The sequence below is a fragment of the Chiloscyllium punctatum genome, chromosome 20 (assembly GCF_047496795.1).
Source record: "Chiloscyllium punctatum isolate Juve2018m chromosome 20, sChiPun1.3, whole genome shotgun sequence".
Classification (NCBI taxonomy): Eukaryota; Metazoa; Chordata; class Chondrichthyes; order Orectolobiformes; family Hemiscylliidae; genus Chiloscyllium; species Chiloscyllium punctatum.
The window spans coordinates 74,676,328-74,700,824 of record NC_092758.1 but is presented as its reverse complement, the minus strand read 5'-3'; the positions used below and the strand labels follow the sequence as shown (position 1 = coordinate 74,700,824).

The 24,497-nt window shown below is 43.7% G+C and overlaps 1 protein-coding gene across 1 annotated transcript in view; it reads right to left on the bottom strand.

Annotated features, from left to right (window-relative positions):
* Nucleotides 1-24,497, bottom strand: part of LOC140491822 (ran-binding protein 17-like) — a 235,240-nt gene that overhangs the window by 111,706 nt on the left and 99,037 nt on the right. The window contains exon 4 of the mRNA XM_072590217.1: nucleotides 23,155-23,245. Within this exon, the coding sequence (XP_072446318.1) occupies nucleotides 23,155-23,245 (91 nt within the window). The remainder of the gene's footprint in view (nucleotides 1-23,154; nucleotides 23,246-24,497) is intronic.

Sequence of the window (24,497 nt, the reverse complement as noted above, 5' to 3'; positions counted from 1 at the left end):
GGAGACAGTAACGGAGCTGGAAGTTTGAAACGAGGATGAGGTGGGGGAAGGGGAAATGAGGAAGCTGTTAAAGTCCACATTGATGCCCTGGGGTTGAAGTGTTCCGAGGCGGAAGATGAGGCGTTCTTCCTCCAGGAGTCTGGTGGTGAGGGAGCGGCGGTGAAGGAGGCCCAGGACCTCCATGTCCTCAACTGAGTGGGAGGGGGAGTTGAAATGTTGGGCCACGGGGCGGTTTGGTTGATTGGTGCGGGTGTCTCGGAGATGTTCCCTAAAGCGCTCTGCTAGGAGGTGCCCAGTCTCCCCAATGTAGAGGAGACCACATCGGGAGCAACGGATACAATAAATGATATTGGTGGATGTGCAGGTGAAACTTTGATGGATGTGGAAGGCTCCTTTAGGGCCTTGGATAGAGGTGAGGGAGGAGGTGTGGGCACAGGTTTTACAGTTCCTGCGGTGGCAGGGGAAAGTGCCAGAATGGGAGGGTGGGACGCCTGGAGGAAGAACGCCTCATCTTCCGCCTCGGAACACTTCAACCCCAGGGCATCAATGTGGACTTCAACAGCTTCCTCATTTCCCCTTCCCCCACCTCATCCTAGTTTCAAACTTCCAGCTCAGTTACTGTCTCCTTGACTTGTCCGACCTGCCTATCTTCTTTTCCACCTATCCACTCCACCCTCTCCTCCTTGACCTATCACCTTCATCTCCTCCCCCACTCACCCATTGTACTCTATGCTACTCTCTCCCCACCCCCACCCTCCTCCAGCTTATCTCTCCATGCTTCAGGCTCACTGCCTTTATTCCTGATGAAGGGCTTTTGCCCGAAACGTCGATTTCGCTGCTCGTTGGATGCTGCCTGAACTGCTGTGCTCTTCCAGCACCACTAATCCAGTATAAGGAAAGATATACTGGCAATGAAGCCAGCCCACAGAAGGTTCACTATGCTGACACCAAGTATGAGGACGGGTTGAGGTGGGCTTGTATCCACTGGAGTTCAGAAGAATAAGGGACAACTGTATTCAAACATACACGATTTTTAAGGGATTTGACACTGTAGGTTGCTTCCCCTTGTGGGAGAGTTGAGGACCAGAGAGCAGAATTTCACAATAATAGGTCACACATTTAAGAGAGATGATGAGGAGTGAATCTATAGAATGCCAACCTTGACATTCCGTGAGTCTGAAAAAGTATATCATATGGGTGAACAATTTATGATAGTATGTTCCAAGTCTATGATGTGAAAGAACCACGACTTGACTGTTTTCTATCTTCGTGCAAAACTTTTTCAATGTCATCCAATTGGGTGGAATGTCTCTCATCTGATTCCATTTTTACCTATCTCATCAAAGCCAGAGAATCATATGTAACGGTTGCTCTTCCACATTATCAATTTTGGGGTCACCTAAGAAACTATCCTTAAACACCTCCATGTTCTCATCAAAGTGGTATCCCTTTGTGACATTGTCTCAAGCAGGCAGTGTTACTTTTCACATGTATATTAAAAGCCAAAACACAGACGACACTGATGCCTGGAATGAGCAGTTTGCCTTATGAGAAATGCTAGATGGTCAAGACGCTATTCTCTTGAGTTTAGAAGAGTCAGAGGTGAACTAATTGAAACATATAAGATCCTGAGGGGAATTGACTTGGTGGTTGTTGAAAGTACGTTGGAAAATCTAGAACTAGTGGCCATAGTGCGAAAATAAAGAGTTGCCCATTTCAGACAGAGATGAGGAAACAGTCATTTTTTCTCAAGAGCGTTGAGTGTTAGAAAGTCTCTTCCACAGAAGGTAATAAATGCAGAAGCTTTCAATATTTTTTAGGCAGATAAATTCTTGATTACCAAGGGGACTAAAGATTATCAGGGACATGCAGAAATGTGGAGCTGAGATTAAAATCAGATCAGTCATGATCTTATTTAATGGCAGAGCAGTGGCCTACTCCTGTTCTTTATTTATAAGTTCATCCCCTCCCTATTAATTCCATCCATCTTCTGGCAAGAATTGGAGATTAATCTTTGTTGCAGTTTCGGATCTTGAGAAGAGGTTCTGATGTCATACTTGCAGCATCATTAGCATCACCTGACCTGGCCCCGTCTCAACTCATCTATGGCTGAAATGCTCATTCATGCCTGTTTTATATCTAGATTTGACTATTCCAATGTGCCCTGGTTAGTCACCTACATTTCATCATTGAAGACCATCCAGAACTCTGCAGTCTATGTCCGAACGCACAGCAAGATCAGTTTCCATTTTACCCAAGAACTCAAAGGATATGGGGGAAAAGAAGGAATATTCTGACAACTCCCTCCCCTTCCTGGACCTCTCCATCTCCATTAATGACGACCGACTTGACACTGACATTTTTTACAAACCCACCGACTCCCACAGCTACCTGGATTACACCTCTTCCCACCCTACCTCTTGCAAAAATGCCATCCTGTATTCCCAATTCCTCCGCCTCCGCCGGATCTGCTCACAGGAGGACCAGTTCCACCACAGAATACACCAGATGGCCTCTTTCTTTAGAGACCGCAATTTCCCTTCCCACGTGGTTAAAGATGCCCTCCGAGCATCTCATCCACATCTCGCACCTCCGCCCTCAGACCCCACCCCTCCAACCGTAACAAGGACAGAACGCCCCTGGTGCTCACCTTCCACCCTACCAACCTTCGCATAAAACAAATCATCCGCCGACATTTCCGCCACCTCCAAAAAGACCCCACCACCAGGGATATATTTCCCTCCCCACCCCTTTCCACCTTCCGCAAAGACCGTTCCCTCCGTGACTACCTGGTCAGGTCCACGCCCCCCTACAACCCACCCTCCCATTCTGGCACTTACCCCTGCCACCGCAGGAACTGTAAAACCTGTGCCCACACCTCCTCCCTCACCTCTATCCAAGGCCCTAAAGGAGCCTTCCACATCCATCAAAGTTTTACTTGCACATCCACCAATATCATTTATTGTATCCGTTGCTCCCGATGCGGTCTCCTCTACATTGGGGAGACTGGGCGCCTCCTAGCAGAGCGCTTTAGGGAACATCTCCGGGACACCCGCACCAATCAACCACACCGCCCTGTGGCCCAACATTTCAACTCCCCCTCCCACTGTGCCGAGGACATGGAGGTCCAGGGCCTCCTTCACCACCGCTCCCTCACCACCAGACGCCTGGAGGAAGAACGCCTCATCTTCCGCCTCGGAACACTTCAACCCCAGGGCGTCAATGTGGACTTCAACAGTTTTCTCATTTCCCCTTCCCCCACCTCACCCTAGTTCTAAATTTCCAGCTCAGTACTGTTCCCATGACTTCTCCGGACTTGTCCTACCTGCCTATCTCCTTTTCCACCTATCCACTCCACCCTCTCCTCCCTGACCTATCACCTTCATCCCCTCCCCCACTCACCCACTGTATTCTATGCTACTTTCTCCCCACCCCCACCCTCCTCTAGCTTCTCTCTCCACGCTTCAGGCTCACTGCCTTTATTCCTGATGAAGGGCTTTTGCCTGAAACGTCGATTTCGAAGCTCCTTGGATGCTTCCTGAACTGCTGAGCTCTTCCAGCACCACTAATCCAGAAAAGAAGGAATAGCCTATTGAATTGGATAAATAGCCATGAGCATGGCACAGTAGGCTCAATGGATTGAATGGCTTATTCCTGCTATTTTCTATGTTTATCCCTATGTTTCTGGCCCACAGATCAAACAAGGTCACAATTTTATTAATTTTTTTTTGCAAATATCTGCAGGGTGCCATCCCTTCCCCATTTCCATCACTGCTTAAACGGCAACAACTCTCCAAGATATCTGCACACATCTAATTATAGCCTCTTTCATATTCCCAGTTAAAATTGCTCTAACAGAAGTGGACCAGTGGTGTGCCTCAGGGGTTGGTGCTAGGATCTTCGTTATTTCTTAGTTATATAAATGACCTGGATGCGAAGGTACAAGGCATGATTAGAAAGTTTGCGGATGATACAAAATTAAGAGGTATCGTTTGATCGCGAGGAAGGTTATCAAAAATTGCAGAGGGATCTTGATCAGATTGGGAAGTGGGCTGAGGATTGGCAAATGCAACTCAATACAGGTAAATGTGAGAGGTTATATTTTGGAAAGTCAAACCACGGTTGGATTTATACAGTAAATTGTAATGTCCTGAGAAGTGTTGTGGAACAGAGGGACACAGGACACAAGTACATAGTTCTTTGAAAGTGGCACCATGGGTAGACAGAGTGGTGAAGACGACATTTAGCATGCTGGCCTTTATCAGTTAAGGCATTGAGTAGTTGGGAACGTTATGTTATAGTTGTATAAGTCATTGGTGAGGCTACACTTGGAGTATTATATACAGTTTTGGTCATCCTGTTATAGGAAATATATAGTTAAACTGGAAGGAGTGCAAAGAAGTTTTACGAGGATGTTGCCAAGATTAGTAGGCCTGAGTTATATGAAGAGATTGGTCAAGATAGGACTTTATTACTTGGAACGTAGGAGAATCAGAGTTGACGTTATTGAGGTGCATCAAATCATATGGGGCACAGACGGGATGAATGCATATTGCTTTTTATCCAGGGATGGGGAATTGAAAGTAGATGGCATGGGTTTGAGCTGAAAGGGGAAAGCTTTAAGAAGGACCTGAGGGGCAACTCCTCCACACAGAGACTGGGGCATACATAGAATAGGCTGCCACAGAAAGTGGTTGGGGCAGGTAATACAGCAACATTTTAAAAAAACATTTGAACAGGTGCATGGATAGGAAGGGTTTAGAGGGATATGGACCAAATGCAAGCAACTGGAAGTAGCTGAGTGGGCACTACGGTTAGCATGGACCAGTTTGGGATGCAGGGCTTGTTACTATGCTGTATTAGTCTATGAGTGGTGATTGTGCCTCCAGTTGGTCAGGCTGCAATCTTAGGAATTCCCTCTCAACACATCTCCACCTTGCTTCTCTCCTTTAAGATTTTCTTTAAACATATCGATCTGCTCAATTTAATGCCTCTTTATGGGGCTCAATGCTATACCTTGCTGTAAAATGCTCTTGTTAAGTACTTTGGCTTGTTGATTCTGCTGTAGTCCTTGGGCTGTAGGTCACCCCATAGTGCTGTTAGAATGGAGTTCCAGGATTTTGACCTGGTCATAAAGTTCCAAATCTTGGAGGAGTACTTGTCATTTGCAAATCTGAATAAGTTCTTTCAAAGAGAAATCTAGTCATTTCTACCACCACCCTTCTCTCCACCCCAATCCATTCTTTCACAACTTTCCCAAAATAATTATCAAAATTCCTCCTTCACCACAATATCAAGGAGAGATAATCACTGTTTTCTCTCTTGAATTCTCTTGTTCTTTTATTATTCAATTTAAATCTGGACCATCTGACAATTTATCCTTCAGCCATTGGAAACAATTTCTATTTATTCTATCCAAGCCATTTATAATTTTATGCAGCTGCATCAAATACCCTCAGGCATTTTGGCTCTTAGCACAGCAACCACAGCGTCTTTGTAATCCCTCATCCTCAGAGTTGTCCTCTTAAACCTCCTCTGAACCCACTATAAGACCTCATATCTATTTGGTGCCCAGAATTGGAAACAATAGTCAAAGTTGAGTCAAGTTGTTTTATGTAGATTCAGAAAAACGTTTTGGTTTTTGTACTCCATGTCTCTATTTATGAATCTCAGGTTTCAGTGTGATACAATTTACAACCATTAGGGATGGACAACAAATGTTGGCCTGGCCAACAATGCTCTCATCCTGCGAAGGATTTTTTAAAACTCAGGGCTATTGAGGGACTCACACAGAAGCAGAATTTGAAGAAAATAAGTACCATCAGTCACGAACACTCTATTAAACTTAAAACATAACACATAAGGGAAGTATTAATTTCTTGGACACTGGAGTGACATGGTGGCTCAGTAGTCAGCATGATTGCCTCACAGCATCAGGGACCCAGGTTTGATTCCAGCCTCGGGTGACTGTCTGTGTGGACTTTGCATGTTCTCCCCATGTCTGCGTGGGTTTCCTCTAGGTGCTCCGGTTTCTTTCCACAATCCAAAGATGTGCAGGTTAGGTGAACTGGCCATGCTAAATCACCCACAGTGCTCAGGGATGTGTAGATTAGGTGCATTAGTCAGGGATAAATGTAGAGTAATAGGGTAGTGGAATGGGTCTGGGTGGGTTGCTCTTCGGAGGGTCATTGTGGACTGATTGGGCTAAATGGCCTGTTTCCACACTGTAGGGATTCTATGATAAGATTTACACAAACAATAGGCATCAGTAAACAACAACATTTTTTTTCAAAAATCACTGAGATACTTCTAATGAAAAATATACTTTGCGCAGATTGGTGATATGGTCACATCACAAAGCTGAAATTTTTAACCAGCCAATATTCATCCAACTTATCATTTAATATTTAGCATCCATAATATTTATCTGCAAATTGTAGTTTTGATCTTAGGTAGCATTAAACTAGAGACTCTAAATTCATTTTCAAGGAATTCATTAACTCACTAATTTTAAGCATTCTGGCTCTAAGATATTTGACTATTTCATTGTTGATGGTTGAAAACTGTTCTCTGTCCTTCTCAATATCTTTCACCCCACTCCTTTCCAGTCTGCTTCTTCTCCCCTGTTCTCACAACCTGAGACACTACTTCTCCTCCTTCCTTGCAGAATCCTTTCCCCATCAATTCTTTACAGCCTGCTCCTCTGTCTAGCAACACTTCTTGACTTTGCAGCATGTTCTTTTCTCTCATGCCCCAACACCTTTCAGCCTAAAGCTATCCTCCTTCATCTCCATACACACTTGCAGCCCCTTCCTTGGTTCTGCCACCTATCCCGGTTGAAATCACCCACAAGGTTCAAACCACCCTCCATGCCACAATCCCAGCTAATAGCAATTCCTGAGCGTAGCTAACAGTGATCTCAGAATCCCAGACTCAGCCATCAGAAAATGTCAATCCCCAGGCCCAGCCCCAACCAACCTTGTTCTGTTTGGTTATCACTTGAAAGAGGGTGTGATGCAGCCCTGAAGGCATAAGCCATGGTGATGAATCCCAGTGCCATTTCCCTCCTGTGCCCTACCCACATAGGTCAATACTCAGACCTTTTCTTTATGTAGTCTATGTCAATGATGTAGATTCAAGTGGATGGGTGGGTTGGGGTGGTGATAAAGCAGCTTGCAAATTATACCAGAACTAGAACATAGAATTCCATCCAGAGATGTGACATTTTGGGAGATTCAATCATGCCAGAAAGATGCAATCAATGGAAGAATGCAGAAGGAACAGAGGATTTTGAGTGTGTTGGCACAAATCCTTAGAGGTAACAGAATATATGGATAATGTGGTTCAGAAGGCATGTAGCATGTTTTCCTTTATTAGCCAAGGCAAAGAAACAACACGAGTTAGACCACAGCTTAAGTACTGCACATAACTCTCATTATCACATTACAGGGAATATTTGATTGCACTGGAGAGGCTGCAGAGAAGATTTACGAGGATGTAGCCAGGACTGGAAAAAAATAGCAATGGGAAAAATTAGATTCTATTTCAAAGTTCTATTTCTCAGAACAGAGGAGGCCAAGAGGTAGTTTAGTTGAGCTATTCAAAATTACAAGGGGCCTAGATAGCATAAAAAAAGTAAAGATCCATTTATTTTAGCAAAGCAGTCAAAATCCATGAGCATAGACTTAAAAGTAATTGCTGAAAGGTTTAGAAGGGAGAAGAAGAAGAAATGTTATTTTACACAAAGTGTTAGAAACCAGGAACTCACCATTTGAAAGGGTGATGAACACAGAACCTCTTATCAAATTTCAAAAATATGGCTGGGTAGCACTGCATCAACCATGACTGACCAAATGACATCCATTTGTGTCGTAAATTTACCACTCTCTCTAGATCTGCATTTTCCAAACAGATAGGCATCTGAGAGTCCAAGGACTATAATTATTGCCCCTCAAACAAAATCATTTTCTGTTGCAAACACAATCATTCATAAATAAGGATATCCACCTGAAAATAGCTAAAACGGAAAGGTGACATTAAGCTATTTATTTACAGTATGCCTTTTCTTCAGTATATATAACTAACCTCTTAATTTAACCACGGCAACTTACTTTGCTGTATTTATATTGGAAAAGTAAAGTTCGATGATTTTTTAAATTCCCAAGATGAGAATTTTTGCCAGTTAAATCATTTATTTTATGAAATTCATTGGATGGATATTAATTTTTTTTTTGTAACATCATGCTTTCAGATCTGAATACAAATGCTTACCATTGGAGAAAATTAATTTTTAATATTTTGCACTGAATCATTAAAGCAAAAATCTGCTTGATATTAATTTATCTTTAAATGATTCAGTGACTTGTTATTAAATATTAATTTCATTTCAAATTCATAGAACCTATTTAAAAACAAATAACGTTAATTTCAAAAAGCTGAGACCTTCCATTTGAAATAAAAAGTTACATCCACATAAAAACAAAGGGACATCAATCTCAGTATGATATTGTCAAATAATTTAACCTTTAGAGTCCAGCCAGGTTCAGCCATCTCTGTCCCTTGGGCTGATTAGATTTTCACATTCTTAGATCACACATCAGTACAGAATATAACAAAGCAACTCAAACAACAAAGGATATTAATGTACGAAAATACACAAATTCTTAAACACACTTTCAAAATATATGACTGTTTTAGACCATTTCCTATTCTTCCCAAAAGATCACTCATCATGCACCTCATTTGGTTTCCATTTGCTTGTTTCTAAATTATTTTGTTCTAATTTCTCCTTTATTTCTTTTCATTTTTAATTATTCTTTTCCTTTTCTACTTAATGCTCAAATAGTGAAAAACATCAACTTTTACCACAACTGACTCATAACAGCAACAGATACGAAAGCCCAAAAACTGACAAGCAAGTTAAATTATCAGGGGAGGCAACCTTTAGTCAGGTAACTCAGAGGTCCAGATTTTCCTACACATTGTGGAATTTTAAATCCACAAGATGCCTCCCTTTATCCAAATGGTTCCCACCATGAAACTAGCCTGATTGACATTCCAGATGAAATTACATCTATAACAGCAGATAGAGTGGATGCATGAGAAGGAGGTGAATCTAGATTGTGAAGAAAAGGGATTCCATATTGGAATCTGAGAAAAATAAAGCCGCAGTGGTTTGGAGTTTGTACCCATTCCAATGGATGTGGGGAGGAAGCAGATCTGATCCATGAAGGGTCTCAAATAATAGGGCCCTTGGGTTGAGTGAAGACCGTATTATTAAAGACCCTTTATGTCCTATGAGACCCTTTTATAGTGCAGGCTCTGAGCCACTCCAGGTGACATGCCAACACATTGACTTCTGGTTTCAGAAGATGCTGTCACGCATGCGTGTCACAGGCTGCACAGAAGAAAAACAACTGGAGGAACATGGAGTAAGAATTGGAGTACCTGAAATCGTGCAGATTTGTGGGCTTTGGGAAAGCACACCTTTTTTTTAGGTTTACAAGCAGTGTTTTCCTTGCCTTTCTTAAGGTGTCAGGGTAAAACCCGTACAGGTTACATGTGAAGTGGTGAACTGAAAAACTGTCAACAGTTTGGTGCATTAGCTACAGCTCTAAAAGTAAAATATAAAACATAAATTTAAATATTCAGTAGTTCCTGATCCAAAACCTTGTAATAGCCTACAGTTAGATTCAAGGGTGAACAAATGACATCTTCCTATACTTCCTATGTTCTGATCAAGGCATTCTAAACTGTCAGCTCTCCAAACAGATGTATTGCCACAGCCTTTAATATTATTCAACTATACCAACATATTACCTCCTTACATTCTGATTTGTTTGGTTCAATGGTTCATCCCAGAAGATATTTCCAAAACATATCAACCCAAGCAGACCAGGCAGTTTCAAGTACACTGCACATTCTTACAGTAACTTCTCATCTAACCAGTTTTCATGTGCTGGTTCAAAGCTAATTGTTTTTCTTGCTAAACTATTTTTCAACATATACCTGGTAGCACCAAAACTCAGAATCTTTCAGTCTTCCTCTGGCATCAGATTTTGAAAACTAGTTTCTGCATTTTTCTGATATTAGGAGACAAAGGGAATTGCTGATGTCAGAGAAATCAGAGTTGATAAAGCATGGCACTGGAAAAGGGGCCACAGCAGATCAGGCAGCATCCAAGCAGCAAGAGCTTCCTCATTTCCCCTCCCCCCACCATATCTCAGTCCCAACCCTCAGATTCAGCACCGCCTTCTTGACCTGCAATCTTCTTCCCGACCTCTCCGCCCCCACCCCCTCTCCGGCCTATCACCCTCACCTTAACCCCCTTTCACCTATCGCATTCCCAAAGCCCCTCCCCAAGTCCCTCCTCCCTACCTTTTATCTTAGCCTGCTTGGCACACCCTCCTCATTCCTGAAGAAGGGCTTATGCCCGAAACGTCGATTCTCCTTCTCCTTTGATGCTGCCTGACCTGCTGCGCTTTTCCAGCAACACATTTTTAAGCTCTGATCCCCAGCATCTGCAGTCCTCACTTTCTCCTAGTTTCAGACAGGACCCTTCTTCAGGAGGGGTAAGGGGGTTGAGAGATAAATGGGAGTTTAGTAGGTGGGTTGGGTTAAGGGAAAAGTAGGCAATAGGTGGGCGAAACTGGGAGGTGATAGTGATGGTTGGTGGGATGAGTGGAGCAGATAGGTAGGAAGGAAGATGGACAGGTAGGTCAGGTCAAGAGCATGGAACTGAGTCAGAGGGTCGATCTCTGATGGGGTGGGAGGGTGCGGAGATTTGGAAACTAGTGGATTCAATCTATATGCCATGTGGTTGTCGGCTCCTGACGCAGAAGATGAAGTGTGTGGGTGGCCTTGTGAAAGACTGGATAAGCCCTTAGGGGAGTGGAAGGGGGAGTTGAAGTGGATGGCCACTGGAAGGTGAGGTTGGTTGGTGTGTATGAACCAGAGATGTTCCCTGAACCGTTCCAAGAGTTGCACTTGGTTTCTCCGATTTAGAGGAGTCTACATCGAGAGCACCGGATACAATAGAGGAGTTTGGAGGACGTACAAGTAAAGCTCTGCCGGATTTGAAATGGTCCTTGGGGGCCTAGGATGGAGGCGAGAGTCGCTGTCTGGGTGCAAGTTTTGCATCTCTTAGGGCAGCAGGGGAAGGTGCCAGGAGTAGAGAAGAGTTTTGTGGGCAGTTTGCATCTAACAAGGGAGTCACAGAGGGAAGGGTCCCCATGGAATGCAGATAAGGGTGGGTGGGAAAGATATTTTTGGTGTTTGGGTTTGACAATAGGTGGTGGAAAAGTGGCAGAGTATGACACACTGGATTTGGAGATTGGTGGGGGGGAACATTAGATTATATCTTCGTTGGGGGTGGGGGTTGGGGTTCGAGAGCAGATATGTGGGAAATGGAGGAGACGTGATTGAGGACACCATTGATCACTGGGGAAGTAAAATTATGGTCGTTGAAGTAGACAAACATCTGGGATGACCTGGAGTAGAATTGCTCATCCTGAGAGCAGATATGGCGAAGGCAGAGGAATTGGGAGCAGGGGATCGCGATTTTACAGGAGCGAGGGGTGGGAGGAGATGTAGTCAAAGTAGCTGTGGCAGTCAGTGGGTTTGTAGTAGGTGTTGAAGTGTAGTCAGTCACCGGAGATGGAGACGGAGAGGTCCAGGAAGGAGAGGGAGGTGTCGGAGATGTACCAGGTGAATATGACGTCTGGGTGGAAGGTGCTGGTGTGATGATTGAACTGATCAAGTTCCCTGTGGAAGCACAAGGCAGCACCGATTTAGCAGAGGAAAAGGTGGGGGATGATGTCAGTATAGCTGTGGAAGAGGGCCTATTCCACGTATCCCACGAAGACGCAAGCAGGTACCCATAGCCACCCCTCAGGTTTGTAGGAAGTGGGAGGACTGAAAGGAGAAGTTGTTGCAGGTAAGGACCAGTTCTGCCAATTGAATGAGGGTGTCAATAGAGGGGGACTAGGTGATTCAGCAGGAAAAGAATAAATGGAGGGATTTAAGGCCTTCCTTATGAGGGATGCAAATATAGAGGGACTGATGTCCATGGTGGAAGGGGCTAGGGAATCGAAAGTCATGGAACAGGTGAAAAGCGTGGGTGGGTGGAGTCTTGAACGTATGGAGGTAGTTCCTGGACCAAGGGTTCAGGACGGAGTTAAGATAATTGGAGATAAGTCCAGAGGGGCAAGAGCAGGCGGAGACAATCAGTCAACCAGCGCAGTCGGGTTTGTGGATTTTTGGCAAGAGATAGAACTGAGCAGAGCACGGTTGGGGGACTATGAGGTTGGAGGCTGAGGGTGGGAGATCACCTGAGGTGATAAGATTTGTGGATGGTCCTGGAGATGACAGTTTGGTGATGGGAGGTACTGTCACAGCCAAGGAGGCAGTAGCAGGTGTTGGCATTGGCATCTGGCTTCAGCAGTTTAGAGGTCAGTGCGCCATATTACCACCATGCCTTACTTGTTGACTGGCTTGATGGTGAGGTTGGAGTTAGAGTGAAGAGAGTGGAGAGCTGCACATTGTGAAGGTGAGAGAGGTGGACAGGTTGAGGTGGTAATTGTCACGATGGCAATTGGAAATGAAGAGGTTGAGGGAGGGGAAGAGGCCAGCATGAGGTGTACAGGAGGATGGAGTAGGTTGGAGGCGGGAGAAGGGATCCTTGGAGGTTGGGTGGGGGTCACGATTGAAAGTGTAGGCCCGGAGGCACAGGCAACAGAAAGTGAGTTCAACATTGCGGCATGTATGGAATTCATTGACATAGAGACAGAGTAGAATAAAGGCAAGACCTTTGTTGAGGACTGACCGTTCTCAGAGAAGGAATGTTCTGATTGAATAGTAAAAAGTTGGCAGGGCTTGGGGGTGGGGCCTGGTATGGGGCTAGAGTTGGGAGTGGAAGTGGTCATGTGATGTTGGTGGTCACGTGACCAGCAGCAACCCTGGAGATGGCATGGTTGACAGCGTTTGCAGTGGCAGAAGTGACACAGTGTGGTCAACGTCAGCTGTGGCAGTCGCTGGAGTTGCCTGGTCAGTGGTGACTATGGGTCGGCGTGCGCTGTGGCGGTTGCTGGAGCGGTGCGGTTGGTATGTGCTGTGGCAGTCGCTGGAGTGACATGGTCAGCAGTGGCTGTAGAGGCAGCATGTGCTGTTGCAGTCGCTGGAGCAGCCTATCGGCATGAACTATGTCAGTCGCTGGAGCAGCCTGGTCAGCGTGAACTGTGGCAATCGTTGGAGCGGCCTGATCGGTGTGAACTGTGGCAGTCGTTGGAGCAGACTGGTCGGCGTGAACTGTGGTGGTCGCTGGAGCGGCCTGGTCGGCGTGAACTATGGCAGTCGCTGGAGCAGCCTGGTCAGCGTGAACTGTGGCGGTTGCTGCAGCAGACTGGTCGGTGTGAGCTGTGGTGGTCGTTGGAGCGACCTGGTCAGTGTGAACTGTGGCAGTCGGAGCGGCCTGGTCAGCGTGTGATGTGGTGGTCACTGGGGCACAGCCTGGTCGGCATGAACTGTGGCCATCTCTGGAGCAGACTAGTCGGCGTGAACTGTGGTGGTGATTGGAGTGGCGTCATCAGTGTGAACTGAGGCAGTCGCTGGAGCAGCCTGGTCAGCGTGAACTGTGGCCATCTCTGGAGCTGCCTGGTCGGTGTGAACTGTGGTGGTCGCTGGAGTGGCGTGGTCAGTGTGAACTGTGGTGGTCACTGAAGCAGCCTGGTTGGCGTGTACTGTGGTGGTCGCTGGAGTGGCATGGTCGGTGAGAACTGTGGTGGTCGCTGGAGCAGTGTGGTCAGTGTGAACTGTGGTGGTCGCTGGAGCGGCGTGGTCAGCACATGATGTGACGGTCATCCACATTAGCGGAAATGATATCAACAACCACCAGTGGAGGCGGTTGGAGTGGCTGCGTAGTTCATGGCATCTGAAGGATTCCAGAGGAGGCTGGGCATGGGGTCTGGAATGGTCAAGGAGTCCCAGTTTAGAGGTAAATACAAGAGAGCTTCGTGTACTTACACTCCTTGATGTCCAATAAGCTGGTGTAAATGCATTCCTTGAGTGTGTGGATACTTCTCAGGATGAAGAACAGTAGAGGTTTTTTGCACGTCTGCGAGAGTAAGACCCTGAGCTGGGGCAGAGAAGACTCTAGAAAGTGTGGAGCTGAGGATGCGGAGGGAAAACCATTTCTGGAGGCTTTGGATTTGCTGTAGGTAGCAGTTGTCCTGGTTGGATCCAAATTGAGATGGTTTGGAATCCATGGGGTGAGCCGGTTCCGCAGTAAGGCATTGAGGAAGGAGATGCAGCTGTTGTAGCAGGATTGTTTCAGGATGTGGTTGAACAGATTCAAGGCGACAGAGATGACCAGGGCTGTAGTTGGAGAGACACTCACTGAGATCCTTGCAGAAGGAGGGAGGAGAATTTCTTCAAGCTGGGCATCCTTGGAAGAGGCTTCACAGTATTGTTTGCAGCAAATAAGAAACAATGGGGACTGCAGATACTAGAGAAATCAGAGCTGATAAAGCGTGGCACCGGAAAAGACATAGCAGGTCAGGCAGCATCCAAGGAGCAAGAGAGTCGACATTTCAGGCAGGACCCTTCTTTAGGAATGGTGAGGGGGAAGGGAGTTGAGAGATAAATGAGGAGTGGGGGAAGGAAGATGGACAGGTAGATCAGGCCAAAAGACAGAGGGGTGGATCTGAGATGGGGTGCAAGGAAGGGAGATTTGGCAACTGATGAGTTCAATGTTTTTCCTGCATGGTTGTAAATTCCCGAGGCAGAAGGGGAGGTGTTTTTCCTCCATTTGCAGGTGGCCTTGGGTAAGCAATAGAGGAGCCCAGAATGGATATATCCTTAGGGGTGTGGGAAAGGGAGTTGAAGTGGATGGCCACGGGAAGGTGGCGTTGGTTGGTGCATACGGACCAGCGATGTTCCCTGAACCGGTCCACAAGTTTGCAGTTGGTCTCTCCAATGTAGAAGAGACCACATCGAGAACATTGGACACAATAAATGAGGTTGGAGGATATACAAGTAAATCTTTGCCGGATTTGAAAAGATCCTTGGAGGCCAAGGACGGAGGTGAGGGCACAGGTTTTGCACTTCTCATGGAAGCAGGGGAAGGTGCCAATCTTGGCACCTATCCGCTCCACCCTTCTCACCAACCTTTCACTATCACCTCCCACCTTTGCCCACCTATTGCCTGCCTTTCCCCTCGCCCCAAACGCCCCTTTCCCCCATTAACTCTCAACCCTCTTCTCCTGCCCCAGTCCCAAAGAAGGTCCTGCTCAAAATGTCAATTCACTTTCACCTCGGATGCTGCCTGACCTGCTTTGCCTTTTCCAGTGCTACATGTGATCAACTAATTTTTCTGATGTTATCAACCAAAACATCAAAACATTCTTTTTTTTATGTACTGCTTTATTTTAGTTTCAGGAGAGAATCACTTCATAGTGTCTAATGTCTCTTGTGTAGATTCTATAGTCTATCAAATTTTCTGATCCCAGTCAGTTAATATAACCCAGACTTGCCAAGGTAGTAACAATACTGGCTTATCAAGGAAAGTAATCATATTTCAGACACAATTTTTTTGAAAGATGTGATTCTTTTGAAGAATGCACATTTGTTAAATATGCAGTGAACCACCTCTTCCGAGTTGCAAGTACCAGATTTTGACCAATTACAGAGTCATGGCATCATACAGGGCAGAAAAGGCCCTTTGTCATATCAGGTCTGCAACAACATAACTATCACTAAAGGTTCTCATCCCAATTTCCTTCATTTGTCCCATATCCTTGAATGTTATGATATTTCAAGTGCTCATCCAATTTTTTAAACTTGGAAGATTTCCAGTCTTCATTACCTTCCCAGGTAGTGCTTTCCAGATTCTCGCCAACTGTGAGTGAAAAAGCTTTTCCTCAAACCCCTCTGAATCTCCTGCCCCTTACCCTGAGACTATGGCCCTTGTGATTGAGCCCTCAACCAAGGGGAATAGCTGTTCCCTACTCACCCTCATGATCTTTCATACCTCAATCATGTTCTCCCTCAGCCTTCTCTGCTCTAAAAAAAAATCCAAGCCTTTCAAGTCTTTCCTTGAAAGTTGCTCCATACCAGGCAACATGTGGTGAACCTTCTCTACACCCTCTCTAGTGCTTTCACGTCTTTCCTGTACTGAGACGACCATAACTGCACACAGTACTCCCAACTCCTAAGCAACACTGTGTGCAATTCCAACACTATGTTCTTGCTCTTATTCTCTGTGCCATGACTGATGAAAGAAAGGATCCTATCGGCCTTCTTAACTATCTCATTTACGTGTTCTGCCAATTTCAGGGATCTATGAAAACTTACCCCAAGATCCCTCTGTTTTTCTCAGCTACCCAGTGTCCTACCATACATTAAATGCTCCCTCATCTTGTTTACTCTTCCAAAGTTCGTCACTTTGCACTTATTAGAGTGAAACACCATCTGCTACTGACACTCTAGCCGCTCTTCTTATTTTCTTCTTCCCCCTTTTGTTCTTCCTTCTGGTACTTTATTTGTCTCAATTTTTTTCCCTTCAACTCCCGGCTTTTGATGACAACCCCCTGAGGCGACCTCTGGCAAGAAGCGACAGTCCCCTTACTCCAGCAAGCGACAATCCTCAGTCTCCAGCAAGCAAGGATTCCCGGCCTCCAGCAATGACTCGCAGCCTGGCATGGCAGCCTCCTGGGTTGGCATAGCTACCTCCCAGCCTGGTGCAGCAGCCTCCTTCTCCAGGGGCCTCCCAGCATGACATGGCATGGTGACCTCCCAGCCTGATGCAGCAGCCTCCTCCCATGGGGTTTCCTGGCATTGCACGGTGATCTCCCACCCTGGCGCAGCAGCCTCCTTAGTAGGGGCGTTCCAGCATGGCGTGGTGACCTTCTGGCCTCCTGCAGCAGCCTGCCGGGATGGCGTGTTGCCAGGGCAGTGTGGTGCCAAGGCCCAGTGCTGACTGGAAGCTAATTGCCAGAGTGATCTGCTGTACTGAATTCTCTTCTGTAATGCTGAACATTTTATTTCTGCAACAAATCTTGGAACAAAACAAGCTGTGCCTAGGTACTGTTATGTTTAAGTCATGCTGTATATGGCGACAGTAAACTTTTCACTATGCTCACTGAGTATATAGACTATTCTATTCGACCCAGTGTCCTGCCATATATTAAATGCTCCCTCATCTTGTTTCTTCTTCCAAAGTGCATCACTTTGCACTTATCAGGATGAGATACCATCTACTATTGCTCTACCCATCAGACTAACCCATTTATATCTTCCTGTAAACTCCACCCGTCTTCTTCACTATTTATTAACCATGCTACTAATCTTGGCATACTGCATACTTGATTAGCATTCTCTCAACATTTTAATCTACATAATTTCTGTACATTACACACACTAAAATCCCTTTACAGATATACTGCTGGATACCAGCCTGTAGTTACTCAAACAGACTTCTACCACTATCCTTTTGTGTCCTATTGCAAAGCCAGATTCTGATCCACCTTGCAAAGTTTCCCCAAATTCCAAGTGCTTTAACCTTCACAATCGATCTCCCAAATGTGACCTTATCAAAACCTTTGCTAAAATCCATGTAAATTTCATCAACTGAGCTTCCCTCATCCACACACTTGGATCACATTTTCGAAAAATTCTAACAGATTTGCGAGTATGACCTTCGTGTGACAAAGCCATGCTGACTATTCCAAATTAGCCCATGCTTTACCAAGTAAATATTAATTCTGTCCTTCAGAATTTTCTCCAATAGTTTTCCTCCCATTGACACGAGACTCAACGGTTTGTAATTTCCTGGTTTACCTCTACCAACTTTCTTGAAAAGGGAAACCATATTAGCCATCCTCCAGTCCTCTGGCACCACTCCCGTGGCTCCATAAATTTGAAATATGTGTCAGAGCTCCTGCAGTTTCCTGCCTCACCTCCGGCAGCAGCCTAGGAAGTAATTCATCCAGGAAGGAGATCTGTCCATTTTTAAATTCAACACCTCTCCATTTCCTCTATCAAACTAGGCAGGTTCCTTACAGTCCCCTTTGCTGAATTCTACATCTGCTCTTTTTTCTCCCCCCCCAGAGTGAAGACCAAAGAAAAGTATTCATTTAACATCCCTTCAGTATCCCACAGATATATACAAAGATTCCTCTCTTGGTCCCTAATGCTTCTTAAACTTTTCCTGATGAACCTTTCCCCTTTGACATATTTATAAAGTATTTTAGGATTTTCTCTAATCCTGTTTGTAAATCCTTTATCATGCCCCTTTTTGCTCTTCTAATTGCTCTCTTAAGTCCTCTCTTGCACTTCCCATATTTCTCTAGGACGACTGCTAAATTGCTCCCTGTGGACTTGCGAAAAGCCCTTCTCTTCTTCCTCATTCAATCCTGAATTGTCCTAGACATCCAGTGTTCCCTTACCTTTTTGCTCCTATATTTCCCCCTAAAGAGTGCATGTTGGATCTGTACTCTCCCAGCTCCTTTTTTGAATGACCCACAGCTCCACTGCAGCCACGAGGAGTGTTCCCAGTCAACTTTGGTCAGATTCTGCTTCCCTCAATCCAAAGCCAGGTTTTGTCGTCCATTTTTCTCTTTGTTCATCACAAATTTGAAACATATCATGTTGTGATTACTATAGCTAAAATGATTCTCCCACTGCCACATTGAAGCCAAGCAAGTGTTCATTCTTCAGAACTAAATCTAGCAGGGCACTATCCCTTATTGGGCCTTCCTATCTATTGATACAAAAAGCTCCCCTGGATACATTTCAAGAAATCCACCCACTCTGAACTCTTAATACTATTATCAATTAATGTTGAGAAAGTTGAAACTTGCTAGTATAATTACCTGATTATTACTCTTACATAACTCTATGAAATGTCGAAATGTTTTCTCCTCTATTTGCTGCTGACTCTTTGGGTGCCTAACATATACTCCCAATAATGTAACTGCCCCCTTGAATGTTAAATTCTACCATGAAGCTTTGTTTGAAGACCTTTCCAAGATATCATCTCTCCATGCAGTAACTGACTGCTTGATTAGTAGTGCTACTCTACTGACCATTTTACACCCTCATTCATCTCACCTAAAGATCCTACACCGTGGAATGTTGAGTTGCCAGTCCTGCCTTTCCTACAACCATATTTTTCTGATGGCAAACATATCATGCTTCCATGTGTTAATCCATGTTTCTACCTCATCAGTCTTACCTTTTACACTCCTAGCATTAAAGGCTATCTAGCCTGTCTTACTCTCTTGAAACTCAATATAGATGAACTCACTCTGACTTGCTTCCTTGGCTGTAGCATGATGTGTCCATATTTCACTAATATTCTGTGTCCCCTCCCTCTGCCATACTATTTTTATTTATTTATTGCACCTTTATTAAAAAATACTTTAAAAGTTGAGATTTAGTTTATTGACTATAATTGAAACAGTGCTCAGTTCCATAAAATATACAGCTTTTATTTATTCCTGCCCCAGATAATAACCTTCAAAGAAATAGCACAGAGAATGGAGAGAAGAGTACTAAATATGTTTAATAATTTACTATAATTAATAACAGAGCCAGAGGAAAATCTGAATAATAAGACAGGCGCTAAGATGTCTGAGAATGCTAAAACTAGTCTACTTTGTGAATGAGATCTGCAAGAACATCATATATATTGGTCTTCCAACTCAGGACATAGTCATTTTTCCAAAAACTCTGAGAACACAAAATATTAGAGACACTAAAAGAAACTATCCCATTATCACATTTTCCTAGATTCCCTTAGTCTCTTACGATGACTAATACCAGAAATAAATAAACACAATAACAAGCTTGACTCCAAATCAGCAACACTATTAGTATGGCATTGTGGCCAGGATTTTTCACCAAGCCTTGCATTGATTTTTGGGATATGACTTGAGAAAGCATGGAACTGACATGTTCTGGCAGTTTTTAAATCCGGCAGATTTCCTTCCTGAAATAAATGAATTGAACAGATGTTACAATGGCAGGAACTTGCCATGGCCCACTGAAATAACCTGGCATAGAGTGATCAGCAGAAAGTGCCTGCAGCACAATATTTAAAATGTTAACTTGCATCTTTAAACTTAGCAGTAAATCTATGTTCTGAGATCTGGCACAGTAATTTCCTATTACTCTACATGTGCTCCACCACACCAGCAATTCTGAATTCTGGAACACTGAATTCACAATTTCCTCATCAGCAGTCAAGGAAGTACCTTTTTCTACCCATAAAGGGATACGTGGGTTTTAACAAGGTGTAATTGAGGTCTTAAACAAATACATTGCTTCAGTATTCACCAAAGAAAAGGAATTGGTGAATGATGATCTCAGGGAAGGGAGTGTGGAATTTCTAAGCCAAGTTGTTGTTAAAAATGAAGAAGTATTGCGCGTCTCTAAAAGTATTAAGTTAGATAAGTCCCTGAAACCTGATGGAATCTATCCCAGAATACTGAGTGAGGCAAGAGATCAAATTGCTAGTGCATTGACATACAACTTTGTATCCTCTTTCGTTACAGGTGAGGTCCCAGAAGACTGGAGAATACCTAATGTTGTCCCATTGCTTAAGGGTAGAAGGGATAACTCTGGAAATTACAGGCCTGTGAGCCTCACATCAGTGGTAGGGGTATTATTGGAAAAGTTTCTCAGGGACAAGATCCATAAGCGGTTTGAAGCAAATAGACTGATTAGCGATAAACAACATGATTTTGTCTGGGGGAGGTCATGTCTCATTAACGTGATCAAGGTTTTGAGGTGATGAAGACGATTGATGAGGAAAAAACAGTTGATGGTGTCTACCTTTGACGAGGTCCCTCATGGCAGACTGGTACAAAAGGTGAAGTCACATGGCATCAGGGTGAGCTGGCAAGATAGATACAGAACTCTCACTGAAGACAGAGAGTAGCGGTGGAAGGACAGTTTTCATAATGGAAGGCCATGGCTAGTAGCGTTACACAGTGATCAGTGCTAGGATCTCCGCTGTTCATGATCTCCATAAATTATTTGGAGGATAATGTAGCTGGTCTAACTAATAAGTTTGCAGGCAGTACAATGATTGGTGAAGTTGCGGATAGCGAGGAGGATTGTCAGCAGGATATAGATCAGTTGGAGACATGGGCAGAAAAAAGGTGAAGTTTAATCTGGACAAATGAGAGGTGAAGCATTTTGGAAGGTTAAGTGTGGGGGAAGTTATACAGTGAATTACAGAACCCTTAGGAGTATTGGTATGCAGAGGGATCCAGGTGTTCTGGTCCATAGATCACTGAAGTGGCAGCACAGGTCAAAAAAGTAGTAAAAAAGGCTTATTGCATGCTTGCCTTCATTAGAAGGGGCATTGAGTATAAGGATAGATAAGTTATGCTGCAGTTTGGTTGAACTTTAGTTAGGTCACACTTTGAATATTGTCAATAATTCTGGTCACCACACTGCCAGAAGGATGTGGTTGCTTTGGAGTGGGTACAGAAAAGGTTTACCAGGATGTTGCCTGGTATGGGGGATTTTAACTTTGAAGAAAGGTTGGCTAGACTGGGTTTGTTTTCACTGGAACACAGATCATTGAGGAACAACTTGAGAGAAGTTTATAAGATTTTGAATGGAATGGACAGAGTGGAAAATATGAGGATTTTTCCCAGGGTGAATGGATCAATTACTGGGGGACATAGGTTCAAGGTGTGAAGAGGGAAGTTTAAAAGAAATGTGCCAGGCACATTTTTCACACAAAGGGTGGTCAGTGCCTAGAATGCGTTGCTAGAGGTGATGGTGAAAGCAGCCACGATAGCAGTATTCAAGAAGCACTGGGTGAATACATGAATAGGATGGGAATAGATCCTATAATTGAAGACAATTTTAATATGAAAGGGCAACATGTGTCGATGCACACCTGGAGGGCTGAAGGGCCTGTTCTTGTGCTGTATTGTTCTTTTTTTTGTTCTAATGTCAGCAGGGCATACATTTGAAGAATTTAGTACACACAAGCCTGATTCTGTCATCGCCTTACAATACATTTAAATGTAGAAATCACAGCCAAAATACAAAATTAAAAATCACACAACACCAGGTTATAGTCCAACAGGTTGATTTGAAAGCACTAGCTTTCAGAGCACTGCTCCTTCATCAGGTGATTGTGCCAAAATTACAGTTATTATGAAGTTGAAAGCATACTTTTAAGAGAGAGAAAATGCTGTTCTGAACTGAGAAGTTACAAGCGCCTGAGTATATGACTAGATAGCAGTCCCAGAGTGTACTGGAAATTGAAAAAATGTAACATCTGGCTATGAAGTGGATACTGTTTGGGTGCTGTTTTAACCATTTTAAAATATGCCCCAGGATACTAAGATCCAATCAAGTTTGAATTTATTGTTTTGCCAACACCATTGAGACGATGTGATGTTGAGAGTATAAAAATTGTGTGTATTTTGAAAATTGGAGAGAGTAACTGCCATCGAGATAGAAAAGCATGGAGATTGAACATCTTGCTCTCCAAGAAATTAGAAAGCATTCTCTATCAAAGGTACCTTTTTGTATGAAACATATTTGTAGTTAAAAAAAAAGACAACACAGGGAGATCCTCAGCTGGAAGAAGAAAGAAACCGAAGACAACAGCGGCTGTGTGGTTCTGAAATTAAGTTGATTTAATTTAATAATTGTAATATTGGAACAGCATATTTTTATAGAGTTGGAGGCAGATAATAAGCAATTAAGAGAAAGCGGGGCTCAGAATTGTGAATAGTTATTTAATGTTCTCTTTTATAGTTAAAAAAAACTGATATTATTTTCATTAAATAGTGAAATTTGAGAGTTCTCGGTCATTCATATTTTAACAGATCACGAGGTGAGGTGATTGAGGGGGTTTGATTTAATTAACAGAGAACTTCACCTCTGTGTCGTAACAGTATAGTAAACAGAAAGGAAATTTGGTCTGATTTCAGTGCTCTTTAGTTAAACATGCTACAGATAACTGTAGCCACACAACTATCAAATGGTTCTCATCAGCTAAGGCCATTTATATTGGATACCAGTGCCAGTGGATAAATGACATTCAGCAAAAAGAAAACAATGAAATAAAACATCTGTAACCAATTCCTCTGGTGATATGAAGTGGAGTCACAAGAACAATCTACTCACTGACGTCAATTCTTTGTTGCAGTGGCAATGGATTCACCCGAGTCACAAGCTTTGTAAGGCATGTTGCTGCCAACAGTTGAGCATATGAAGTCTATGATAAAAAATAATTTAAAGTTATCTATTAACACAAACAGCTGGGCTTTTTCTGCCAGACATTCCAATAATGGCTCTAGTGAAATAGGAATACAGAGCATAAATAAAAACAGCAAACATATCAACATGCAAATATACAAATGAAGAACAAGAATAGGTCACACAGTCCTTTGAGCTTGCTCCAACATTCAATAAGATCATTGCTGATCTGAATTTAAACCTCAACTCAACATTCCTGCATACCCCCAACAATCATTCATCTCCTCGGGAATCAAGACTCATCTATCTCTGTCTTAAATATAGAGTCATAGAGATGTACAGCATGGAAACACACCCTTCGGTCCAAGCTATCCATGCTGACCAGATATCCCAACCCAATCTAGTCCCACATCCCTCCAAACCCTTGCTATTCGTATATCCGTCCAAATACCTCTTAAATGTTGCAGTTGTACCAGCCTCTATCATTTCCTCTGGCAGCTCATTGCATATATGAAGTGCAGGCAATATTCTAACAGTGCAGGCAATATTCCAACCAATGTCCTGTACAGCCGCAACATGACCTCCCAACTCCTGCACTCAATACTCTGACCAATAAAGGAAAGCATACCAAACGCCTTCTTCACTATTCTATCTACCTGTGACTCCACTTTCAAGGAGCTATGAACCTGCACTCCAAGGTCTCTTTGTTCAGCAATGCTCTCTAGGACCTTACCATGTATAAGTCCTGCTAAGATTTGCTTTCCCAAAATGCAGCACCTCACATTTATCTGAATTAAACTCCATCTGCCACTTCTCAGCCCATTGGCCCATCTAGTCCAGATCCTGTTGTAATCTGAGGTAACGCTCTTCGCTGTCCAATTTTGGTGTCATCTGCAAACTTACTAACTCACCTCTTATGCTCGCATCCAAATCATTTATGTAAATGACAAAAAGTAGAGGACCCAGCATTGATCCTTATGGCACTCCACTGGTCACAGGCCTACAGTCCGAAAAACAACCCTCCACCACCACCCTCTGTCTTCTACCTTTGAGCCAGTTCTGTATCAAAATGGCTATTTAAAGATTCTGCATCCACTGCCTTTTAAGAAAGGGAATTTTAATTCCAAACAATCAATCTGCAGCTTAATCAGTACATAACAGACACCTTCAGGTTCTGGTTAGTTATAAAATTCAGTGAGTAAGTTATTTTCACTGCATTTAATTCTTATTTTGGTACCTTAATAAGTATTATACTCCAGACTGATTTATCT